Consider the following 20,131-nt stretch of genomic DNA (forward strand, 5'->3'; position numbering starts at 1 on the left):
ATGAAGTGGAGCACCCTCTAATCACAAATTTCCCGTCCCAGTGTGTTATTGGATTACATTATTATGATCCAATATTTTTAATGGTTTTTGTTCTGTGAAGTCCACACCTTTGATGTCAGGTGCGGACATGTTGGTGACTTTAAGGGGTGGGGTAGTCTCTGTGGGGATGCTGTCTCCATCTGTTACCAGCGAGCCCAACGGGTGGTAGGCTTATTGTGTGGTTTAATTAGCTGCTTGGACCTTTAGATGACAGATGTGATCATTTCCAATGTGGCAGGAGTTCTGCTTAGTTTAACATCGAGGGATATCCAGCTGTCATTTATGCCGATTTGTTGTCATGCCATTACAATAGAGTTGGACACGATAAGAGTCCACAGAAATAAAGCAGTCGGACAGGGTTCCCTTTCTGTTTTCATTAAGGAAACCAGAGTCATGTGTGGTCGCACTCATGTGGTTTCAGACATGTTGCAGCGTCTGCAAAACTCACAGAGGAGTGAAAGACCCTCATGTGGAAATTGGATGATTTTAGTGAGTCCTGTTCTGTAGATAAGAAATGAATCCTCTGCAGTATTTCCCATCTAAATGTCACATGACTCAAAATAAGGATACTTGTGATATGAAAAAGTGATAATTCCCGTGGTGAAAGGCTTTGAGATAATGGGAATGAGGGGCATGGGCCAATCCTTTGATGTCATCTCTTTTTTTTTTCTGACGGATTTGACGTATGACCTGATAAAAGTGTTTGCTCAGGCTGAGCAGAGCACCAGTACCCTCGACTACAAGGACAGGGTTGACTGCCCTCTTTGTTCCTCCTTTTTCTCACTTCTGCCTCCTCTTCTAATTTTAGCCACTCATCCATCAGAATAGGTGTCAACTTAATAAGGCTGCATTGGTCTTACATTCATCAGCAGCCTTAGAAATATATCGCATAACTTTAGATGATTGTCGCGGTTTTCTAAAGTAAGAATTTCAAATGATATTTAATTCCATAAAATGGAGTCAGAGCATTGCTTCTGAAAAACTGGTCAAGTGTGTGAAATGCTTAACTAAGCTGCTGTGTCTTTGTTTGCTCAGGACTGCAACACCCAGTCTCAGAGTCAACAGGTTTTTGGTGTCCCGTGCCCAGAGTTTCCTTATCATTTAGATATGGAGTACCAATGTGCAGAGTGGCCAAGCATCTGCAGTATAAACCAGCAAAGGTTACTCCCTCAGCATTATTATTTATCAGAAATAGAAAATACTGTGACGGACGGAGTCAACATTTAAAGAAGCTTGCCTGATCGACCACACAAGGTCAAGTTTTGCTTATTGAAATGGAATTTTTGGTCTCTTGTATTACATTTTTAATCTCCTACGTGAGGTCTTTTAGTTTGCTGGTGGAGATTGTGAAATTTACCCTGGAATGTGTTTTCCACCAAAGGCTGACTACCCTCATAAATGCTTAATACAAACACAGAGCAAGTATTAATCTTTCTTGTGGTTTGATGTTGCTATCATCTGTGATTTCCTCCTCCTACATTGTGTCATTCTATATAATGAGAGGGGTATTTCTATGTTTACCTCTGTTTATATTCATCAGGGTGAAGAGGGGCCTCCCAGTCTGGAGTACATCAAGGCCAAGGACCTGTTCCCCCAGAAGGAGCTGGTGAAGGAGGATGAAAGCCTTCAGGTGAGCAGAACACTTTACATCAACCATTCACAACCACTTCCTGAGCTCAGTCCCATGTGCTCTGATGCCCAACAACATGTATTTGGAGTAAAGAACTATGTACTGGTGACGGGACAAAGTCTGGCACTTCTAGAATATCGACTATGGACTTCAATGTTCCTCTAAACCACCCTACTGATGCCTGATAGTATGCTGACAGGCATGTGGTGGTTGCCAAGACGGCTCTGCAGGAGTCACAACTTGATGGGCTTAAGACCTCAGACTGGTGTGGAGACGATTACTCACTGTCCAATCCTAGAGAAAGCCAATTATGCAAGTCAGGGAATTATGAAATATTTGCTTTTGGATGCAGCCACTACCCACATCACTGATGAGGCATCGCACTTTAACCAGAAACACTGAATGTTTCTGGTGTTTATTTAGAAAGTTCAATTCTGCATTTGGCTGCATGTTTAAAATGAGCCTTTCAATTATTATTAGAGGAGGCAGAAAATGTTGACGGAGCTTCTTTGTGTACGGTTTATAAACCAAACCCATTACGGATGCTAGGTTTTCATCCCAGCTCAATACCTTTTAAATAGAGGTGTAAATGAGTTTGTTTTTCTCCCCAGATATGAATAAATGAGCAAGTCCCCTTAAGATCAATCACTACGTACAATGAAATTTTACATTTGTGCTTCAGTCTTCTGGTGGAATACTTTGTACCATGTTGTTCCATTAAAACCATCTCTGCAGAGAGTGAAAAACCAGGGTGGCTGAAAAGCATTTGTCATTTATGTGGGTAGGATTTATTAGTTTATTGCATACTGAAGATGCAAGTAGCAAAACTATAATGGGAAGCTTTTGCTCTACCTCTTTGGTGTTGAGTTTGTGCTTTCTGACTGTCTGGTGGTTAATGGAGCCAAGCATTATTTGTCTGGAGAACTGGACAAAGGAAAGATGGAGGGAGGAGGGATTCACCCAGCCGAAAGGGGGGGGGGGGGGGGGGGTATCTGCTGTTTCTTTTTGTGGTTGTCAATTGAAGCATGTTTCCACGTGGTTTACAGTGAATTGCCAAGAGTATCAACCTGTTCAGAAGTGTTTTTTATTGATAAAGGGTCATACACTGAAGGACTTCCAGCTGTGCAATAACTGAGATCTGAATTGCTGTTTGTATCAATCTGAAGAGGCGAAAGCTTTGTAATTGTATCCTTTTGAAACATTTTCTATAAATATGCACTCTTACACTCTGCCTCCCCTCCCCCAGCATTCGCACATGTAGTCAAACGTGTCTTTCCTTTTGTATTTTTAGTTATTTAAGTGCCCGTACCTCACAGCTGATGTGTCACACCGCAGCTGCCTTGCAGGCAAATTGCAGGCATTCCCTACTCTGTCATATTTGATACCTTGCTTGCCTTTCCCCTCGTGTGTGTGTGTGTGCAAGCTGTGGTGTATGTTTAGAGATGTGTGTGTGCCTGTCCTGATGGGCAGGCTGCTTGAACCGGAAGTCACGACTCACAAGTCGGAGCGTAATTCACGGGTCTTCTCTGCTCACCCTCCCTCTCTCATTTTCATATTTCTGCTGCTGAGGTTTTCACAGAGGAAACGTGACACAGTATCTTCTGCTGCTCTTGCTTGCTGTCAGTGACTCATGCACCTACTTTTGGAGCACAGCTCATTTAATGCAGCTCCCAGTCTGTACAGCATGTTAACTATGGTACTCTGAGCAGGACGTGTTGAGTCTCCACCACAGCAGACGAGCTCACAGTAGCTGCACAATTTCAGTCCTTTATGGTCATGCACACAAATACAGCAATGATTTTACTTTTTTTGCTCCTTATTTTTTCCTTTTTATTGTGCAAATTAGCATCTAGTTTTGTCGGCATTTCAGTTTTTAGCTCTGCTTCTGCTTCCTAGTTTGTTCTCCTGTCTCTTGAGAGTTAAACAGAGTGCAGTTATTTAAAAAAAAATTTTTTTATTGCAGATTCATTTTCAATATTCCATTTAAAAAAATTTTTAAAAAAAATTTTAAAGCCCTATCGCGCAGTGGCAGTGAGGGTTTTATTTGGCTCCATTTGTGTCTGACCGCAGATTACTACGTGCTCCGTTTCCCAGGTTAAGCTGGACTTTTTGTCTGGACTTTTCGGCACATTTTCAGTTGAGATGAGCTGCAGTAGGTGCAAGATAAGTGTTAGACTTCTGTGGTTTTTGCTCTAACAAACGTGACTTAGACCAGCAGTCGCCAGCTGAATGCACTGACAAGTTTAAAACTTTTGCCAACATGCAATAGTTTAAGAAATTATAGTGTTACATATTTCTTAGATTTACTGTGTCTATTTTTCATGGTCTGAGTGGTGTCTGTGTAGACGTTGACTTGGGTTTTATGAGACTCGGTACCCAACATGTGGGCTCTGTGCACAGGGATGACTTGATGTCTCTCATTAGCCCGATTTATATAAAGAATAAATAAATAAATAACATTTTAAAAAAAATTTTGTCCCAGTAATCCTCTTAACATGCACTAGTGGGTCCTGCTCTCCATGACTCAGCAATGCATCCTAATGCAGAATGAGGTAATGCTGTCTCCAGGCAACACTTTTGTCCTCTCCACCAGCAACTAAACAGGACCTGAGTCGCCATTCATGGTAAAGCAATGAGGGTGAATAGCAGAGCAGAGACTTTACCTAGTTTTCTGTGTTTAATCTCTGACGCGCAGTTATGTTACAACTTAAATCCTCCTGGTTTGCAGCAGTTATCAAAGATCTTACCACTCTCTATATTTCACTGCGTCATTTTTATCGCACTTAAAAAAGCAGCAACAACAAGAAGTATAATACCATTTACCAGAATCGGAAGTGTGAAGTAGAGCACTGCAAAGGTGGTTAAAAGCTTTAGTTTATCTATTAACTGAAACATTGTTTAGAAGTTGGCAGATGTACCCGTGTGTCGTGCCCCCTCGGTTGGCTTTTAAAGATAATTCCCTGCCTCAAAATGAAATGAAAATCGTTCTATCGGCCTCTGTTAGAAAACCAATTACCTTAATGTGAGGGTCTCGTTGCAGGCGAAGCCAGGGCTCGACTGTGACTGTAATAAAAAGGGTACAAGTAAGAATGTTAATGGACAGTTTGGGATCTCTCCCAGCTCTGCCTGCTCATTCAGGCTCAGCAACAAGCCTCACAAAGGTTCCTCTGTAAAACTACTATGTGCTAATTGGATTACTACACATGCGCACCATTTCTCATGCTCCTCCTCGTCTTATATCCTCAATGTCACCAGTTGTGTTCGGTGGCGAGTATCGTTTTTAAAAAGATGTTAATACAAGTGCTGATAAGATAGTTGAGTTGTTGTATCGAATCCAACTCGACACGATCATTTATTTTCTCTGCAAACCCTCTTTTTTTTTTCAGATCTGTTTAATTTTGTCTACCTAAAAACTGTCGTTTAAAATGAACCACATGAAATTATCACGGCATCTGTTGTGAGGCGGCGTGCTCTTTAGCTTTACTGACGGGTTGACTTTTACCAACCAAGTGAGCGTTCATGGTTCCTGGATGATGAGTCATTCCGGCCTGTTAAGTGTAACTTTTAATTTCCCCAGTATTTTAACTAGCTAATTAGCACCGTGTTATACCAAAGTAAGATGATGACTACGTTAAACGGCTGCCTGCTAAACATCAACATGTCATCGCTGTGATGGTAAGTGTGAGCTTACTGATGTTACCACTGTGTTTAAGTACAGAGTGCCTGTAGACAACATTTTTAACCAGAGTTTCATATGGAGATGATCACCAGTTCTTAACCAGCTCTGTGTACAGCCAAAAAAAATGGGCTTGAAGGATGGATGTAGACATAATAAAGTCTGTGAACAGGAACGGGTGTAATGTTTTATGCACAGCAGACTTCAACAGTCACTTTGTTTTCTGTCTCTCCAGGTGCCATTCTCAGTTCTTCAGGGGGAAGGGGTGGAATATCTTGGCCGTGCCGATGAAGCCGTCATTGCCATTTCCAACTACAGACTCCACATCAAGTTCAAGGACTCTGTCATCAATGTGAGTGCACGTCTCAGACCATAAATGTACAGAAAAACCACTAACTTTTTGCTTCACTACAGATGGCCCAGGTGTCTGAGTAATATGCTGCCGTGCCACGCCGCTGCAGAGGCCAATAGCAGAAAAGAGGAGGATTTAGTGTTTAGTTTGGACACACGCAGGCTTTTCACTCCCCCCCCCGTTAAGATTTTATAACACATAACTGTGCTCACAGGGCAAATAAACCTAGGAGAGTTAAACATAGGGTACCAGTAAAGTGGTTTTGGTCATTTTTCTGCTTGGTTGCGACAAAGTTGTTTGTACCACAGGAGTAGTGGGCTGTCTGATCGTCCGTCAGGAAAGGTTTAATGTGGTATCCAAGTTCCAAAGGCCCAGCCCCCACTGGCACTGGTGTCCACCGGCCCGCTCCTGCTGACGTCAGGCGTTGGTCAAACACAAACAGGCCAATTGTTTGCATTCACTGGCAGAGAAATTCCTCGTTCTTCCCAAATCCCTGTCATCTTTTCCATAAGGTTTCAGGTTCTGGAAACGATGGCAGAGCTTTACAAAGAAGGAGGAGATGAGGACTAATCACCAGCATGTTAAAGTCACCTCTTTAGCTTGACTTACTTTAGTGGAGGAGACCAGGAATAACTCACCAGCTTACAGTCCCTACAATCCTACTAGACAGACTCCTGCCTTGACCCTATCGGCACTGTTGTACTCTGTATTTATGCCAGCAAACCACAACCTCTCACCTACACCCCCGTTCACAGCTCATCCCATACTTCTAAGCTGTTTTCTTGCCCTTTGCTCCCGTCTATGTTTGTCTTTCTCTCCACGATTTCCATTTGCCTTGGACATGTGCTGCAAGTAGCACATTATGTGATCCACTCAGTTATCTTTCATCTTGCGTTCTTTGATGTTTTCTTTCCTTTTAATTCTTCATTTTCCTTTTGTCTCTTTTATTCATTTGGGTTTTAATAGTTTTGTTTTTTTCATTTCCTCCTGTCTTGTGTCTTCCCTCCCTCCCTCCCTCCCTTCTCTCTGTGTGCTCCATGGTGTCACTGTGTTTTAGACCTTCCCAGGTGTGGACAATGAAATCTCTGTGAGTACCACATGATAAATCGCCATCCTCCGCCACAGTCTAAGCAGCTTGGTCATTCAGCTCTTCTTCCCTTCTGCATTGTTACAAAGCATTAAAGACGAATTGTAGCCTAGTTTCAGCCGAATGTCGATGATACATTTGTGATTTTGTGCAAAATGCATGGCTGACCCTGAGATGTAACAAAAATATCTTTTGCCACAGTGTTTGTATTTTCTTACTCATACAAGTTCTGTTACGTAAAAGTTTGTCCAGAAGTGAAGTTTCATTGATGATTTTACAAAGCTTAGCAGCACTTCTACTCCTCTGTATTATTTAAAAAGCTTTAGAAACATATAGACATCGAGTTTATAGCTGTTATTTGGTGTCATAAGGGATCTAGACACTAAGTTAGGAAACCAAGGACGCCTTCTCCTCCTCTTAAGTTAGGATAAAGCTCTACTTTGTTTATCTAGCCTGGATTGAGTCTGTACTGGACCAGGGGGGGTAACTTCTGTGTTGACGGGCTTTCTGCGCTGACAGTGGTCCATAAGGCTGATTGCACACTCTCTCTGTCTCCCCCTACAGGTGCCGCTCAGGCTGATTGAGGGTGTGGAGGGCAGAGATATGTTCCAGCTGCACATCATCTGCAAAGACTCAAAAGTTGTCAGGTAAGAAGAGGGATTCTCCCACACCTTGCCCAGCCTTTAAAAATGCGTTATATCACATATTGCACTGCTTGACCTCTAATCAATATTTCCATGAGCTCAAATAACTGTTACAACACTTTATTTAGTAATAAAATGACGTTAGCATAACGGCACCGGTGTTCCTCGTGGCCTGTGTGACCGCGGTGCTTGTATAACATGACAAAGGATACTTAGATACACACCAGGAAGATCTGCTTATTATTATTTTTTTTATCAATTGTGTAAAACAAAAACGTAAAAGAAAATGCGGCTCATCTAAAGTAAGAGAAAGAGTATTTCCCCTGCAGCAAAGGTGGGATTATAATTGAATGGGAATCACCATCTGTGTCTTGTTGTTCTGAAACCAAAGGAAAAGTCTGGCACATGTTGTTGTACTTGACCTCTTTTTGTGAAGACTTAATGTCAACTCTTTACATTTCTGTAGGTGAAAAATCTTCAACGTTTTGGTTTTTAGATGGAATAACACTTGATGGGCCCGAATCTGGAGAAAGTAGTAAGGAAATGAAGGTCGTGAGCTAGTTCCCAGCAAAAATACTGAAATATAACATTAAAGCTAAACTGCTAAAGACTGTTTGACACTAGAAAGATTTTAAACAAAATTGAATTGAAATGTTCGGTTTTGACTTTGTTTTACAAAAAAGAAAGACATTACACTGTAATTAATGTATTAGATTAATATAAGATAAATAAAAACAATATGAACAATTGGAAATTCTCATTAGCTGCCGCCCTAATATGCAATATATCAGAATTTCAACATCAGAAACATTCAGGAAACTATATGTTGTTACGCTGAATATTATACATTTTAAAGCCATTTCTAATACAATAGATTTAAATTATACCTTTTTTCTTAATACGCTCTTATATAGCTTCAGATATTCCACCTACAAGACATTTTATTCCACTTCTGTCTTTTTAACATCGTTTATTGACTTCCACAATGTTCAAAATGACATATTTATGCATGTAAGACTCAGAATGGGAACTGGTTTTTGCTGGAAAATTAGCAATTTTGGTCCTAAAAAATGGAAATGACCATCCTCGTTCCTCCACCTTGCTGCGCCATCGTGTTACTATGGTAGCCCATGATGGATCATTTGGAGTGTTGGCCTCTAAATATAACTGCATCATATGAACTGAACGTTTTAAAGAAAATGCTTTGCAGAATTCTGATATGATTTATTCCCAGTTTCCCACAACAGACAAATATAGATTTTAGAAATAAAGTTGGGGAAAGAAGGAAAAACAAAGCCTGCTTTTATTGATCCTCATTCATTTCTCTGTGGGCAGCAGCATTTGGTTCCTCATCATTAAGCTCCCACATTATCACTCCTGTTTAAAGGCTGAAAAATCCCCAAATGTCTGATAAATCGCTTTCCTTTTTCCTCTCCCGGTCCCCAAAAGCATGAAGTTGTGCAGAGATATTTTGTTGCTACGTATCTAATGTCTCTTTTTCTCACTGTGGGCTCCACAGATGCCACTTTGCAACATTCAAGCAGTGCCAGGAGTGGGTCAAGCGTCTGAACAGGGCCATTACGCACCCATCCCGGCTGGAGGACCTGTTTGCCCTGGCCTATCATGCGTGGTGTCTCGGAGGCAACGCCGACGACGAAGACCAGCATGTTCATCTATGTCGACCAGGTTCACATGCCCAAACCACTCAGAAGTTGAAGAAAAGGCTGATCTTTGGGATTGTTCTTCATATTTATACCCTTCCTCTACATTGTGTGTGTGTGCAGGGGACCATGTGCGTCACAGAATGGAATTGGAGGTCAAGAGGATGGGCTTCGACACACAGAACGTTTGGAGGGTGTCCGACATCAACTGCAACTTCAAGTATGTCACTGAGAATTTCCCATAGATGGCATGGTTCCTCTGAGCAGGAGAAGGTCATGATGGCTGTTCAGAAAGTGAATGTTGAGTGGCAGAATTTCTGAGGGATGTGACACAGAGTGAGGCTGTCGCCACAAAGTCTTCAGACTGAACAGGTTGCACGAGGAAGGGCTTGTCTATGTCTTAGCACCTCTCTGCACTGCGTGTCAACACTCTGATGGGAAATATGTTTGAAATTCTGCTTAAACAGTTGATTGAGGGTTGATATGGGTTAAAGGGAGCTGTGGAGAGACAGATGTGAGGTAAAGACAGCAAGGTGAAGGGAGAGGCACCCACTGAACCACCTGAGGCAGTCTGCATTAAAATTCAATGTCTTTCATGGAGTCATAATCAGAAAAGTTCAGATTCAGTGTGAATATCTTAAACATCCATTATGACAAAAATCTGTCAATCTACTTTAAATCATGGACAAAAAGTCCCAAAATAAATTAGGACTAAGAAATGCTGCTGAGTCATCTATGTATCATTAACTGCATTGTAAAGGGGGAAAAAAATGGTGGTTGCGTTTGATAATTGACTAAATGTAAACAAAAATCACTATTTTCATGTATTCTTTATATTTTTATCAGTATTTGTTAGCATTTCCTGTTCATTCTAAGTAAGGGTCATTGTTGTCACATGTTGATCTCTCAGGTCAGCGTTACTTTCAGTCTTTAAGAGGCATAAACGCACTCACTCTGACCAATATAAATCACTTCCAGCTGGCCATAAGAATGCAAGATGAATTCAAGTGTAAGCTGATGATAAAGTTGTATAAATGACACCATCACTTTGGAATAAACAACACATCATAATTGTGTTGTTTAAAAGAGGTAAATGGGAAGATATGAATGGAAAGTAGAAATGAAAGAAAAGGTTTTACAGTCACTCACTCGGTGTTTTTGTTTTTGCCTGTTTCGAATAAGATTTGATGCACATTGTTGAAGCGATTTTACAAAATGCATCCGAGATTAAAACGACTAACTTGCTGTTCCTGGTGTGAGTCCCAGATATTCACAGAAATGAAAGTCATTCTTGAAAAAGAGCTCTCCATTTTCCTCCTGTGCATGTCCACCACAGATGCCCCCCCCCCCCCCCCTTCACCTCCCCCTTGAGTTAAGAGCTCAGGGGTCTGGTCAAATAATCATTTCTTTTTTTGCTTAAGATGGCTCCCAACTGGGTGAAATGGCCCAGAAGTAATTCAGTGAGAACCATGAAAGGAGCTTTTCAAATTCTCTGAGCACCAAGCAAAGGAGCATCTGCGCTTCCTTTATTATATCCTTTAGCACTGGAAACACTGGACCCTGGATCCTTTATGAAAGACAACTCTTTGAAGCTCCTGATGATGTTTATACAGTCACACTAACAGAGAAGTGTGTGAGCAGTCTGTGACAACAGTGTATTACACTTTCATGCCTTTTTTCTTTCTTTTATAATTTACCAACCTTGATAAAAGAGCAATATTTGATTAGTGCTGTCTTTCCTCATTTCCATAAGAATGGCTTTTTTCACATTTTCTTTACCTTGTTACTACCATTATAGTCTTTACCTCTTCGCTTTGGCAACTCTACACAGCCTAGTTTATTCACTTTAAACCGGTCTCTGGAAACGCATCTTAACGATTCGTATTTCCGTTTTTTGCAGCTTTTCGGTAATCGCCTCAGATTCGTTTTGTTAGTGAATGGAAACGCGGCTATTGTCTCCTTTGCAGTTTGAACAAATAAATGCTACCAAAAAAGGTGTTTGTTCGGATTGCCTCTGAGGGTGAACACAACCTGCTGTGGGAGACGGACACACAGGACAATGAGCTAATTAAACAAGCTGCAGCCTGCTGAGGCCTGTGACTCAGCATAGTATTTAATTTTACCTCTTGTACACGCACACACAGTCTCCCTTCTCCCCATCCCTAATTCAGCTGTCAGTAGGTGAACTGTGGAGAAGAGACCAGAGACAGATGGAGTTAGGCGGTAGCACTTTTGAGATTTGTTCTCTGCTAAGAGCTGAAGGTTATTAATGCAGCACTGCTGTGTGAAGACATGACTGATAATGCACCATTATAAACTATATTTAGTTCCTCACTGAAAACCCCTTACCTCCCATTATCTCTGTAGATTGTGCTCCAGCTACCCACAGAAGCTTCTGGTTCCAATATGGATCACTGATAAGGAGCTGGAGAGTGTGGCTTCCTTCAGGTCTTGGAAGAGGATCCCTGTGGTGGTCTACAGGTAAGGCGTGCTGACACATCAGTGGGAAAAGCATCGGATGCTTTCTCCAACTCGCAAAACATGTGATTTATGACTCCATCGCTTTGTATTTCAGGCATCAGAGGAACGGCGCAGTGATTGCACGTTGCAGCCAGCCTGAGATTAGTTGGTGGGGCTGGAGGAATACGGATGACGAGTACCTGGTGACATCCATCGCTAAGGCCTGTCAGATGGACACCGGAGCCAAGGGCACACCGGCCAGTCGACAGCGAGGGGAAGCCCCCGACTCCTCTGACAGTGATTTTGGTAAAGCTGCTGTTGATTTCATGCATGCCGATCCATATATGTACTGTTACAGCAGTGTGAGAAAAACCTGAGCCAGTGTTTGGTGACTCACACAAAGAATTCAGGTTTTTAAATATCTAATTTACCCTGAATATGAAGAGTCACTGCTAAATGATCTATGCTGAAAGCACATTCATGGTCCTTCATTGTTTACAACCAGGACTTGAAGCCATTATTCATCAGTGTTGCAGCATAATATTCAGTCTGGCTTATAAAAATGAAACATCACTCTAAGAAGGACAGCTGTCAGTGACGCCTGTTCAGAGAAAAACAACTCCTCGCATCGGCTTCAAACTTGATTCTACTGTCACAGACGACACCAATATGTCAATCTGTGAAGCGTTGGGGGGAAAAAAAAAGTGCGGGGGTTCTAAAAACACGTTTTTAGACACAGTTACAGGCTGCAAGGTAACTGACAGCACATCACTAACTGTGTTTCCAGAGAGATACAGTTCATTTTCAGTCTCTGTAATTACTTTTCTCTCTCTGTGGTAGCATCTTGAGATCCTCGTCAGGAGGAGATATTGATTTTTCTGAGGTTACAGTTGGAGCCAGTTTCTGTTTTTCATGTGCACGGCCCTTTAGACTTTCTATTATTACATTGCCCCGGAGGATTTGATCATTTTATCTTGTTTTTCTTCAGACTCCTCTCTGACAGGCGGCTCTGGCTGCGATGACCACACTGTCCCACAGAAGCTGCTGATCCTGGATGCCCGATCCTACACTGCTGCAGTGGCTAACCGAGCCAAGGGTGGAGGATGTGAATGTGAAGGTTGGTGTGATCAAACATTTGGGGGAATCTGTCAGATATCAATGGATTTTGCTCCCTTTTTTCTATTAAAAGTGGATCAAATCTCTCATTTTAATTATCAATATAAATCACGAATAAAAACACCCAATGAGAAAAGATTGATGTTGCATATCACGTCTTTATCTTACAGACAAAGGATTATTTAATTTTCTCTGACCTGTAACTTTGTTTGTGTTTAGAGTACTACCCAAACTGTGAGGTAATGTTTATGGGAATGGCCAACATCCACGCCATCCGCAACAGCTTTCAGGCTCTGAGGACAGTCTGCAGTCAGATCCCGGATCCAGGAAAGTAAGTGGATCTGTTTGACCTTTCTCTCTGAGAGGCTCTGCCCTGGTTTGCTCCTCCCTCCCTTGTTTTAATGGCTTCGACACACTGAAAGGCAACACCACTCAGAAATGGGAACGCTGCCACAGTGGAGTCTCATTCCTGCTGGGCTGGCCAGCTGTCTGTCTGTACACCTCAGCAGCGCATACTTCTAGTGTGCGTTTTCCATTTGTTTCAGTGTTTGTGTAGGTTTTTAGTGGGTTGTGCGTGCTCTGCGTCTGCGTGTCTGCTACTTGAGCAGTTATATGTAAACTGTTTGAGTTAACCCAGCTGCTGAGGAGTCTTTATGCTGATGGCAGACAGAGGCCCCCACAGATATAGGTCAGAGCCTCCCTGTGCTCATTATATCAGCCTAAAAACACACTCTTAAGTTAACAGAGAGTAGCACAAGCTGATGTATTGGCTCCAGATTACATCTATTGGGAGAAATGCCATATTGTTTAATATTTGTCTAATCAGCCCCTTCATTTGTTTGCAGCTGGCTGTCAGCGCTTGAAAGCACCCGTTGGCTGCAGCACCTGTCTGTCATGCTGAAGGCAGCCACTCTGGTGTGTTCAGCGGTGGAGCGGGAAGGCCGTCCCGTCCTGGTACACTGTTCAGATGGCTGGGATCGCACACCCCAAATAGTAGCCCTGTCCAAGGTTCTGTTAGACCCCTACTACAGGACATTAGAGGTTAGTTTGATATTTTTTGGAGACAGTCACTTCTCTTTGGAGATGGTATGTTTTTGTAACGCTGACTCTCTTTTTCCATAGGGGTTCCAGGTGCTCGTTGAGACCGAGTGGTTGGACTATGGTCATAAGTTTGGGGACCGCTGCGGTCACCAGGAGAATGCAGACGATGTAAGCGAGCAGTGTCCCGTCTTCCTGCAGTGGCTGGACTGTGTTCACCAGCTGCTCAAACAGTTCCCCTGCCTGTTCGAGTTCAACGAGGCCTTCCTGGTGGGTGGTCTCTACGATCTCCTTCTTCCTAATAGATGCATTTTCGGTGACCATTTCACCAATGAACAAGAGCAAGATGTTTTTAAATGTTTTTACACAAAATCCCGATCAGCCATTTAATTTTTGTATAATGTTTAAATCGGCCGTCTGACAGAACTGTCTGAGTATGAAATGATGTGCTGTGTTGCTTTATAAAAGTCCTAACACGATGCTCTGCCTCCTTGTGTCCAGGTCAAGTTGGTGCAGCACACGTACTCGTGTCTTTACGGCACGTTTCTGTGTAACAACGGTCGTGAGAGGGAAGCAAAGAACATCTACAAACGCACCTGCTCTGTGTGGTCCCTGCTGCGCGCAGGAAACAAGAACTTCCAGAACTTCCTCTACATCCCCAGTCATGATATGGTAACTACCAGTTTTTATACTGTCCATCTATCCATATAAAATGCGGTGGTGGTATTTTGGCTCCTGAGTTATTTTAAATCTACTGCTTACAATGAATGAGCTGATCATGACATGCAGCACAAACAAAATAACACCATCATTAATTCATACTGATCCACTTGGATTGTCCTTGTCACTTGTTTGTCTGCCAGGTGCTGCAGCCAGTCTGCCACACCAGGGCACTACAGCTGTGGACAGCTGTTTACCTGCCCACCTCATCCCCCTGCACAGCTGTGGATGAATCTGTGGAGCTCTACCTCCCCCCATGCGTCACAGGAGACGAGCTCACCTCCCGCTCCCTGGACAGGTATGTTAGCTTGATGCTAATCTTATCTGTACAAACTGTTATTGTTGGCAGTCATCTACATCAGAACTAGACTGCCCTCTAGAGTCCTAAATGGGTACTGTATAATTTGTGTGTACCTCTAATTTCCAGACTTCCAAAGACTCGCTCCATGGACAACCTGCTGTCAGCTGTTGAGAATGGGGTTCCCCTGACGCGTACATCCAGTGACCCTAATCTCAATAAGCATTGCCAAGATGGTCGATCTGCTTTGGAGGCCTCGCCTGCCACAGAGGACACATCTGGAGACAGCTCTGACGAGCTCATCCCTGACTCTCCGGTGGAGGAGCAGTCTGTTCATCAGAGTCCCGCCAAGACCCCAGAGGGTGACCCGGCTGCAGAGTGCTCTGAAGACACACTGGAGGAACCTTGTCTTACCACACAGCCCCTGCCCTCTCCGCCCCTTCCCCCTGTTTCCGTCAGTACAGATGTCACACCCACACACTCGCACTCTACCTTTTCCACTCCTGTTCTCCATCAGGCTTTGCCTCAGATCACAAACCTTCCACTCTCACCACCTCCGTTGGAGGCGGAGAGCCTGTGTCGGACTGTTGAGAGCACCACGTCACCCACTCATAAATCAGAGCCGTGCTTACCTCTCCCGTGCAAGAACACTCAACCTGCAGCCAACACATCCACCTCACTGCTTAACGGACACTTTGAGGGTCTTGCAAACGGCCTCCCAGAATCTGGCAGCCTGCTGACTCTGAAGCCGCGAACATCTGTGGTGCCCATGGAGGATTCCACAGAGACTCTCACAGATGAAGGCGAGCTTCCCCCCACCTTACCCTCCTCAGTAACCCCAAACCATTTAAATGAAGAGGAGCAGCCACGTGTTCACGCCCAGAAAGAGAAAGGGGACACGAGGACTGACGTTGTGAAAGGACGAGAGCGAACATCAACTGTTGCAGCAGCGACTACAGACTGCACCCAGGTAACCGCTCGCCATCTGATCTCCCAGAGTCAGCTCTCTGAGCTGTCCATCCTCGGCTCTCACTGGGACAGTGTGCAGGGTCTGGTCCAGTCCGCCTGCAGTCACTCTGCCATCAGCCGAGCCCTGCAGCCCAACAACTACCAGAGCCGCCGTTTTGCTAGTAAACTCCTCCGTGCCCAGGGCTTCACCTTTGCCAGTGGTTCCCAGTGCTGCCGCAGGGAGGCTCTTTGTTGTCCAAGCAGCCCTCTGCAAGCTGGATGGCTGTCTGTTGCCAGGAATGTAGGCTACAATGGCCTGTGCGGTCCTACCTTAGCCGCCCTCAACAGCTACTCCCTGGCAGGCCCCCAGCTTCTGCCGGCATCTTATTCCTCACCCTCTGCTTCGAGCTCCCCTCCACCACCCCACACCCCAGCTTACCTCGATGATGACGGGCTGCCGGTGCCGATGGATGCCGTGCAGCAGAGACTGCGACAGATCGAGGCAGGTTACAAGCAGGAAGTGGAGGTGCTGCGGCAGCAGGTGCGACAGCTGCAGATGAGGCTGGAGAGTAAACAGTACAGCACCCCTCCCTCAGAGCCAGACATTGACTATGAAGATGATATTGTGAGTATTTTTTTTTTTTTTTTTTCAGTGCTGACGCTGCTTGTATACAAAAAAGATCTTTTTCTTTTCTTTTTTTCCCCCAGTCTGCAGTGTTGTTTACCTCTAATCTGTTCTCACTCTGTGCTCTCTGGTTCAGACGTGTCTGCGGGAGTCAGACAACAGCAATGAGGAGGATTCTCTGTCCACCCACAGCGAGGACCGTCTGTCTGAGGGCAGCTGGGATCGAGTGGAGCGCAAGGACACAGAGGTCAGCATCTGTCATCGCCCGATAAAGTTTCTGCCTGCACTTCCTCTCCCTCCCCAGCATCTCTTAATGTCCTGAACTCGTCCGTCTGTGTGTTTGTAGGTCACAAGGTGGGTGCCCGACCACATGGCCTCCCATTGTTTCAACTGTGACTGCGAGTTCTGGATAGCCAAGAGACGTCACCACTGCAGGTGAGACTTCACCCCGAATGGGTGAGAAGCAGCTGAAGTGTCTACAGCAGCGACAAATATGCAGTTAGACGCCTCGAGTCAGAGCAAACTGGAGAAAAAAGCAGACTGCTCGTGTTTGCAGATCAAAGGTCTAAGTCTGTAGTTTTTTTGTGATGCATTCAGAAGAGTTGTAATATATAGTAGATTATAATATCATAGAAAGCTATTGCAGAAAGTCTAAATGTATTCATGAAATTAATTAGCTCCAGAAAACCAAGATATATTCAAGATTTCTGATAATTATATCCTGTAAATCATCTCAAAACCTAAAGTCTCTCATTTATTATAAGGCCGATTTTTAGCAGTTATTTGACATTTGAAGGTACATCTTTGGTTACTTTCTTGCTGAGAGTAACTTTTATCACAATTGAGTGGAGCTTCAGCCTGCTGCCTGCTTAAACTCAACTTATGTTAAAAGCATGAGGAACCATGGCTGGTTTTTGTTGCCTTTTGATGGAGCCTCATTTTCTGTTGTTATGCTAAGTTGAAAAGCAATCCTGCCAAAGAAGCAGCTTGCAAATCAAAAGATGTATGGTGCTTTGTAGTTTTTAGGCAATAGACCAAGCTTTGGTTTCTTCTCATGATCTCAGAATCAAAGGTTTTAGATTAGCCGATGGGGGGTAAAACAAACAGGATGAGAATCCTGTCCATACAGACCAGAATGTTGTACAGAGGAGAAAATGTATGTGGCTGTTCCTGTAAGTAACACTTAGATTATACATTCAGTAGATGACTAAAGGGATCTAAACACAGCAGGTTTCCTGCTGGATTCTGACAGCTCAGTTAATCATTTAAGTTTCTCCTTTCATCAGAAATCTGAAGTGAAATTTGCAACAAACAAACGGAGAAGATAAAGAGAAGTGATGAACTTCCCGTTTCACTTCGATTTCCGAGTATGTGTGAGGCAAGGCCTTGTAAATGTTAACATGCGATTACCATCAGGAGTACAGAGGAGCAAACGAGGGAACTAAGAAGAAATGTGTATGTTTTAGGTGGAATTTCTACTTTTTTTGCTGTATTTCAGGTTCTGGTAACAAAAGAAAAGCCAGAGTTAATGTATCTTGTGTATTATGTGTCTTTCTTTATCTTTCTTTCTGACTGTTAATGTCTTGATGCACATGATAAACTTTAGCTGACTTTACTAACTTTAACTAAGCTTTTACTCATTCACTTTAAATCTAAGAGACTAAATGTTCTTGTGTTGGTTGTATTTTTTAACATTATCTCATCAGCCTTTACTAAAACAGCATCATTATTACACAGTGTACACATTGATGTTTAATATGAGTTTCCTCTTAATGTAGCTGCTGTAATGCTAAAAGTTTGAAAGAAATCTTTCTTTGTCTTCTGCCTTTTTCAGGAACTGTGGTAATGTGTTCTGTAAGGACTGTTGTCATCTGAAGCTGCCCATCCCAGACCAGCAGCTGTACGACCCGGTGTTGGTGTGCAACACCTGCCATGACCTGCTCCTGGAGTCCCGGACCCGCGAGATCCGCTGCCAGCAGCTCAAGAAGGCCATCGCCACAGCCTCCAGCTGAGAGAAGCGCAGCGTAGTGTGGCCCGCCTCCGCTCTGTCCTGCTCATTTCGGACTGATGAGCCCAGCGCCCCCGTTGGAACCTTGCTGTCATTTTGCCGGCGGGGGTGAGTGAAGGGTAATTATTTCTGTTTGCGAGGCTCGGTTTTGAAACAGAGATGCACCGAAACTGGAAGGTGGTAGAAAGAGTTGGATGGAAGCATGTTAGCAGGAGGTGGAAGACAGGGGCAGTTCCTACAGAACAAACCCTTCTGTGCAAAGACATTTTTCAGCCTGGAGTTCTGCTGCGTCCTGCTGCCTCTGCGCGGCTCAGTCCTCTAACAGTGCCCTGTCCGAGAGACGACTCCAACCTGCCCACCCACCTTTTGTCCCAGACATCTGCACCTTCCTGACAGACACTGTCTTGCACTTCAGAGGACAATCGCTCACCCTTCCATGTGTCGGGGACTCCAAAGCCTTTACCTGTACTACCGGAGGCTTTCAACTTTAAAAGAGAAGAATTGCTGCTACAGTATTTAAAAGTCTAATTTTGTATTCTTATTTTGTGCACTACTAGCTGTTGTGTATTTGAGGGAAATTGAGACCAAACTTGAGCAAAAAGGGAGAAATCTGCTGTTTACTTTGCCATCGTATCTTGTTTTTTTGTCTGGGAGCCTGAATGTAACGTGCTGGGGTAACTGGATCGACATTATGTTCATGTGCATTTGGTGGGTTGTATAAATAAATGTTCATTGCTGCAACGTGTTCTCAAAATGATGTATATGCACAGTCGACGTGTTTCTGTCTATTTCAACGCTTTTTGCCATGTTGCAACGTTAGACATTTTGAAGACCGTGTACGGACATCTTGTTTTCTGGGATGGGTGCGAAGAGGAAGAGGACAGAGTGAGGATTGGAGACGGAAGGTTTGATTAAAGGAAACGGCTGTGTTGAAGGTGCTGTTGGCGTTTTCTGTGATGTGACTGAGGGTTTTGTTTGAATGGCTCGGTGTAACGCCTGGTGTCCATCTGACTGATGAGGACTCCTCAGATTGTGAACTGGCAGTGCAGAACGCTCGGGGGAGACGGCTCAACCTGAAGGCTGGGATTTTTTTTTTTTTTTGTGGTTTGTTTTGTTTTCTTTGGGGGGGAAGCTTGGCTACTTCCCTCTTTTAAAAAAAACAAAAAAGAAAAAAATGTTTATGTCTACTGGTTGTTCCTTGAGACAATAGTGCCATATTTAGTTTTGTCTAATTTTGGAGCCTTTTTCTTTCTTATGGACAGCAGCAGGTTTCTAATTGGCCACATCTGTGTATGTTTTAATGGTGCAGATATTTAGCTGCTTAATAACACTGAGACAACTAAGAATTAACAGATGGTTCAGTTAGATAACAAGGATGACAGGATGTCACCGTGATTAGTAAACCTTTGTGGTTACCCGTCATCTATGATTTGGAATATCTTACGTGCACGGTGTTGATGAAGTCGAAATCTTCACGAGTATCTGAGAAATGTAACATAAATAGTTATCTGATCAGTAGTGGTGGCTAAAACCTGTCACTTAATGAATAATTGTTGTAAAGAAATGCACTGTAAAAGTTAAATCCCATGGGTTAAAATAAAAGATTATATCAATGATCTGTTTGCTGTTCGGATCATTTTACCTGCAACACGGAAAGAAGAAGAGATGTAAAGGAAGACTCTGACTCTCCTGACCTGGTCTCCTCTGGCAGCTTGTTCCATTTCTGCTCGTGTCTGTGGAACAAGTAAAAGTCCTCTGCCTGAGAATCTCGGTCCACAAACGGGCCTTGTTTTGTTCTAACAGGTCAGAAAAGTGGTGAAAGACCGTTC

General features: G+C 43.5%; 1 protein-coding gene and 1 long non-coding RNA gene across 5 annotated transcripts in view; one reads left to right on the plus strand and one right to left on the minus strand.

Annotated features, from left to right (window-relative positions):
* The window catches only part of mtmr4 (myotubularin related protein 4), a 38,875-nt gene extending 18,957 nt beyond the window's left edge, over positions 1–19,918 (plus strand). For 3 of the 4 annotated variants that reach the window (XM_072375455.1, XM_072375456.1, XM_072375453.1), the window contains 18 exons: positions 1,580–1,669; positions 5,581–5,697; positions 6,755–6,784; positions 7,349–7,431; positions 8,948–9,114; positions 9,213–9,309; positions 11,457–11,570; positions 11,665–11,855; positions 12,538–12,666; positions 12,885–12,996; positions 13,511–13,706; positions 13,788–13,973; positions 14,205–14,375; positions 14,567–14,721; positions 14,851–16,294; positions 16,431–16,541; positions 16,641–16,729; positions 18,129–19,918. In XM_072375455.1, the coding sequence (XP_072231556.1) occupies positions 1,580–1,669; positions 5,581–5,697; positions 6,755–6,784; positions 7,349–7,431; positions 8,948–9,114; positions 9,213–9,309; positions 11,457–11,570; positions 11,665–11,855; positions 12,538–12,666; positions 12,885–12,996; positions 13,511–13,706; positions 13,788–13,973; positions 14,205–14,375; positions 14,567–14,721; positions 14,851–16,294; positions 16,431–16,541; positions 16,641–16,729; positions 18,129–18,306 (3,660 nt within the window). In that variant the 3' untranslated portion in view covers positions 18,307–19,918. The remainder of the gene's footprint in view (positions 1–1,579; positions 1,670–5,580; positions 5,698–6,754; positions 6,785–7,348; positions 7,432–8,947; positions 9,115–9,212; positions 9,310–11,456; positions 11,571–11,664; positions 11,856–12,537; positions 12,667–12,884; positions 12,997–13,510; positions 13,707–13,787; positions 13,974–14,204; positions 14,376–14,566; positions 14,722–14,850; positions 16,295–16,430; positions 16,542–16,640; positions 16,730–18,128) is intronic. The other variant, XM_072375454.1, reaches the window with a different exon arrangement.
* LOC140280168 (uncharacterized) lies at positions 4,461–6,428 on the minus strand. The gene is made up of 3 exons (XR_011909390.1): positions 6,336–6,428; positions 6,001–6,237; positions 4,461–4,732 (listed from the first exon to the last, which is right to left on the minus strand). It is a non-coding gene; the product is annotated as an uncharacterized lncRNA (long non-coding RNA).
* Positions 19,919–20,131: the final 213 nt, after the last annotated feature.

This window comes from Leuresthes tenuis, unplaced genomic scaffold (assembly GCF_036924035.1).
Source record: "Leuresthes tenuis unplaced genomic scaffold, fLeuTen1.0.hap1 SCAF_21, whole genome shotgun sequence".
Classification (NCBI taxonomy): Eukaryota; Metazoa; Chordata; class Actinopteri; order Atheriniformes; family Atherinopsidae; genus Leuresthes; species Leuresthes tenuis.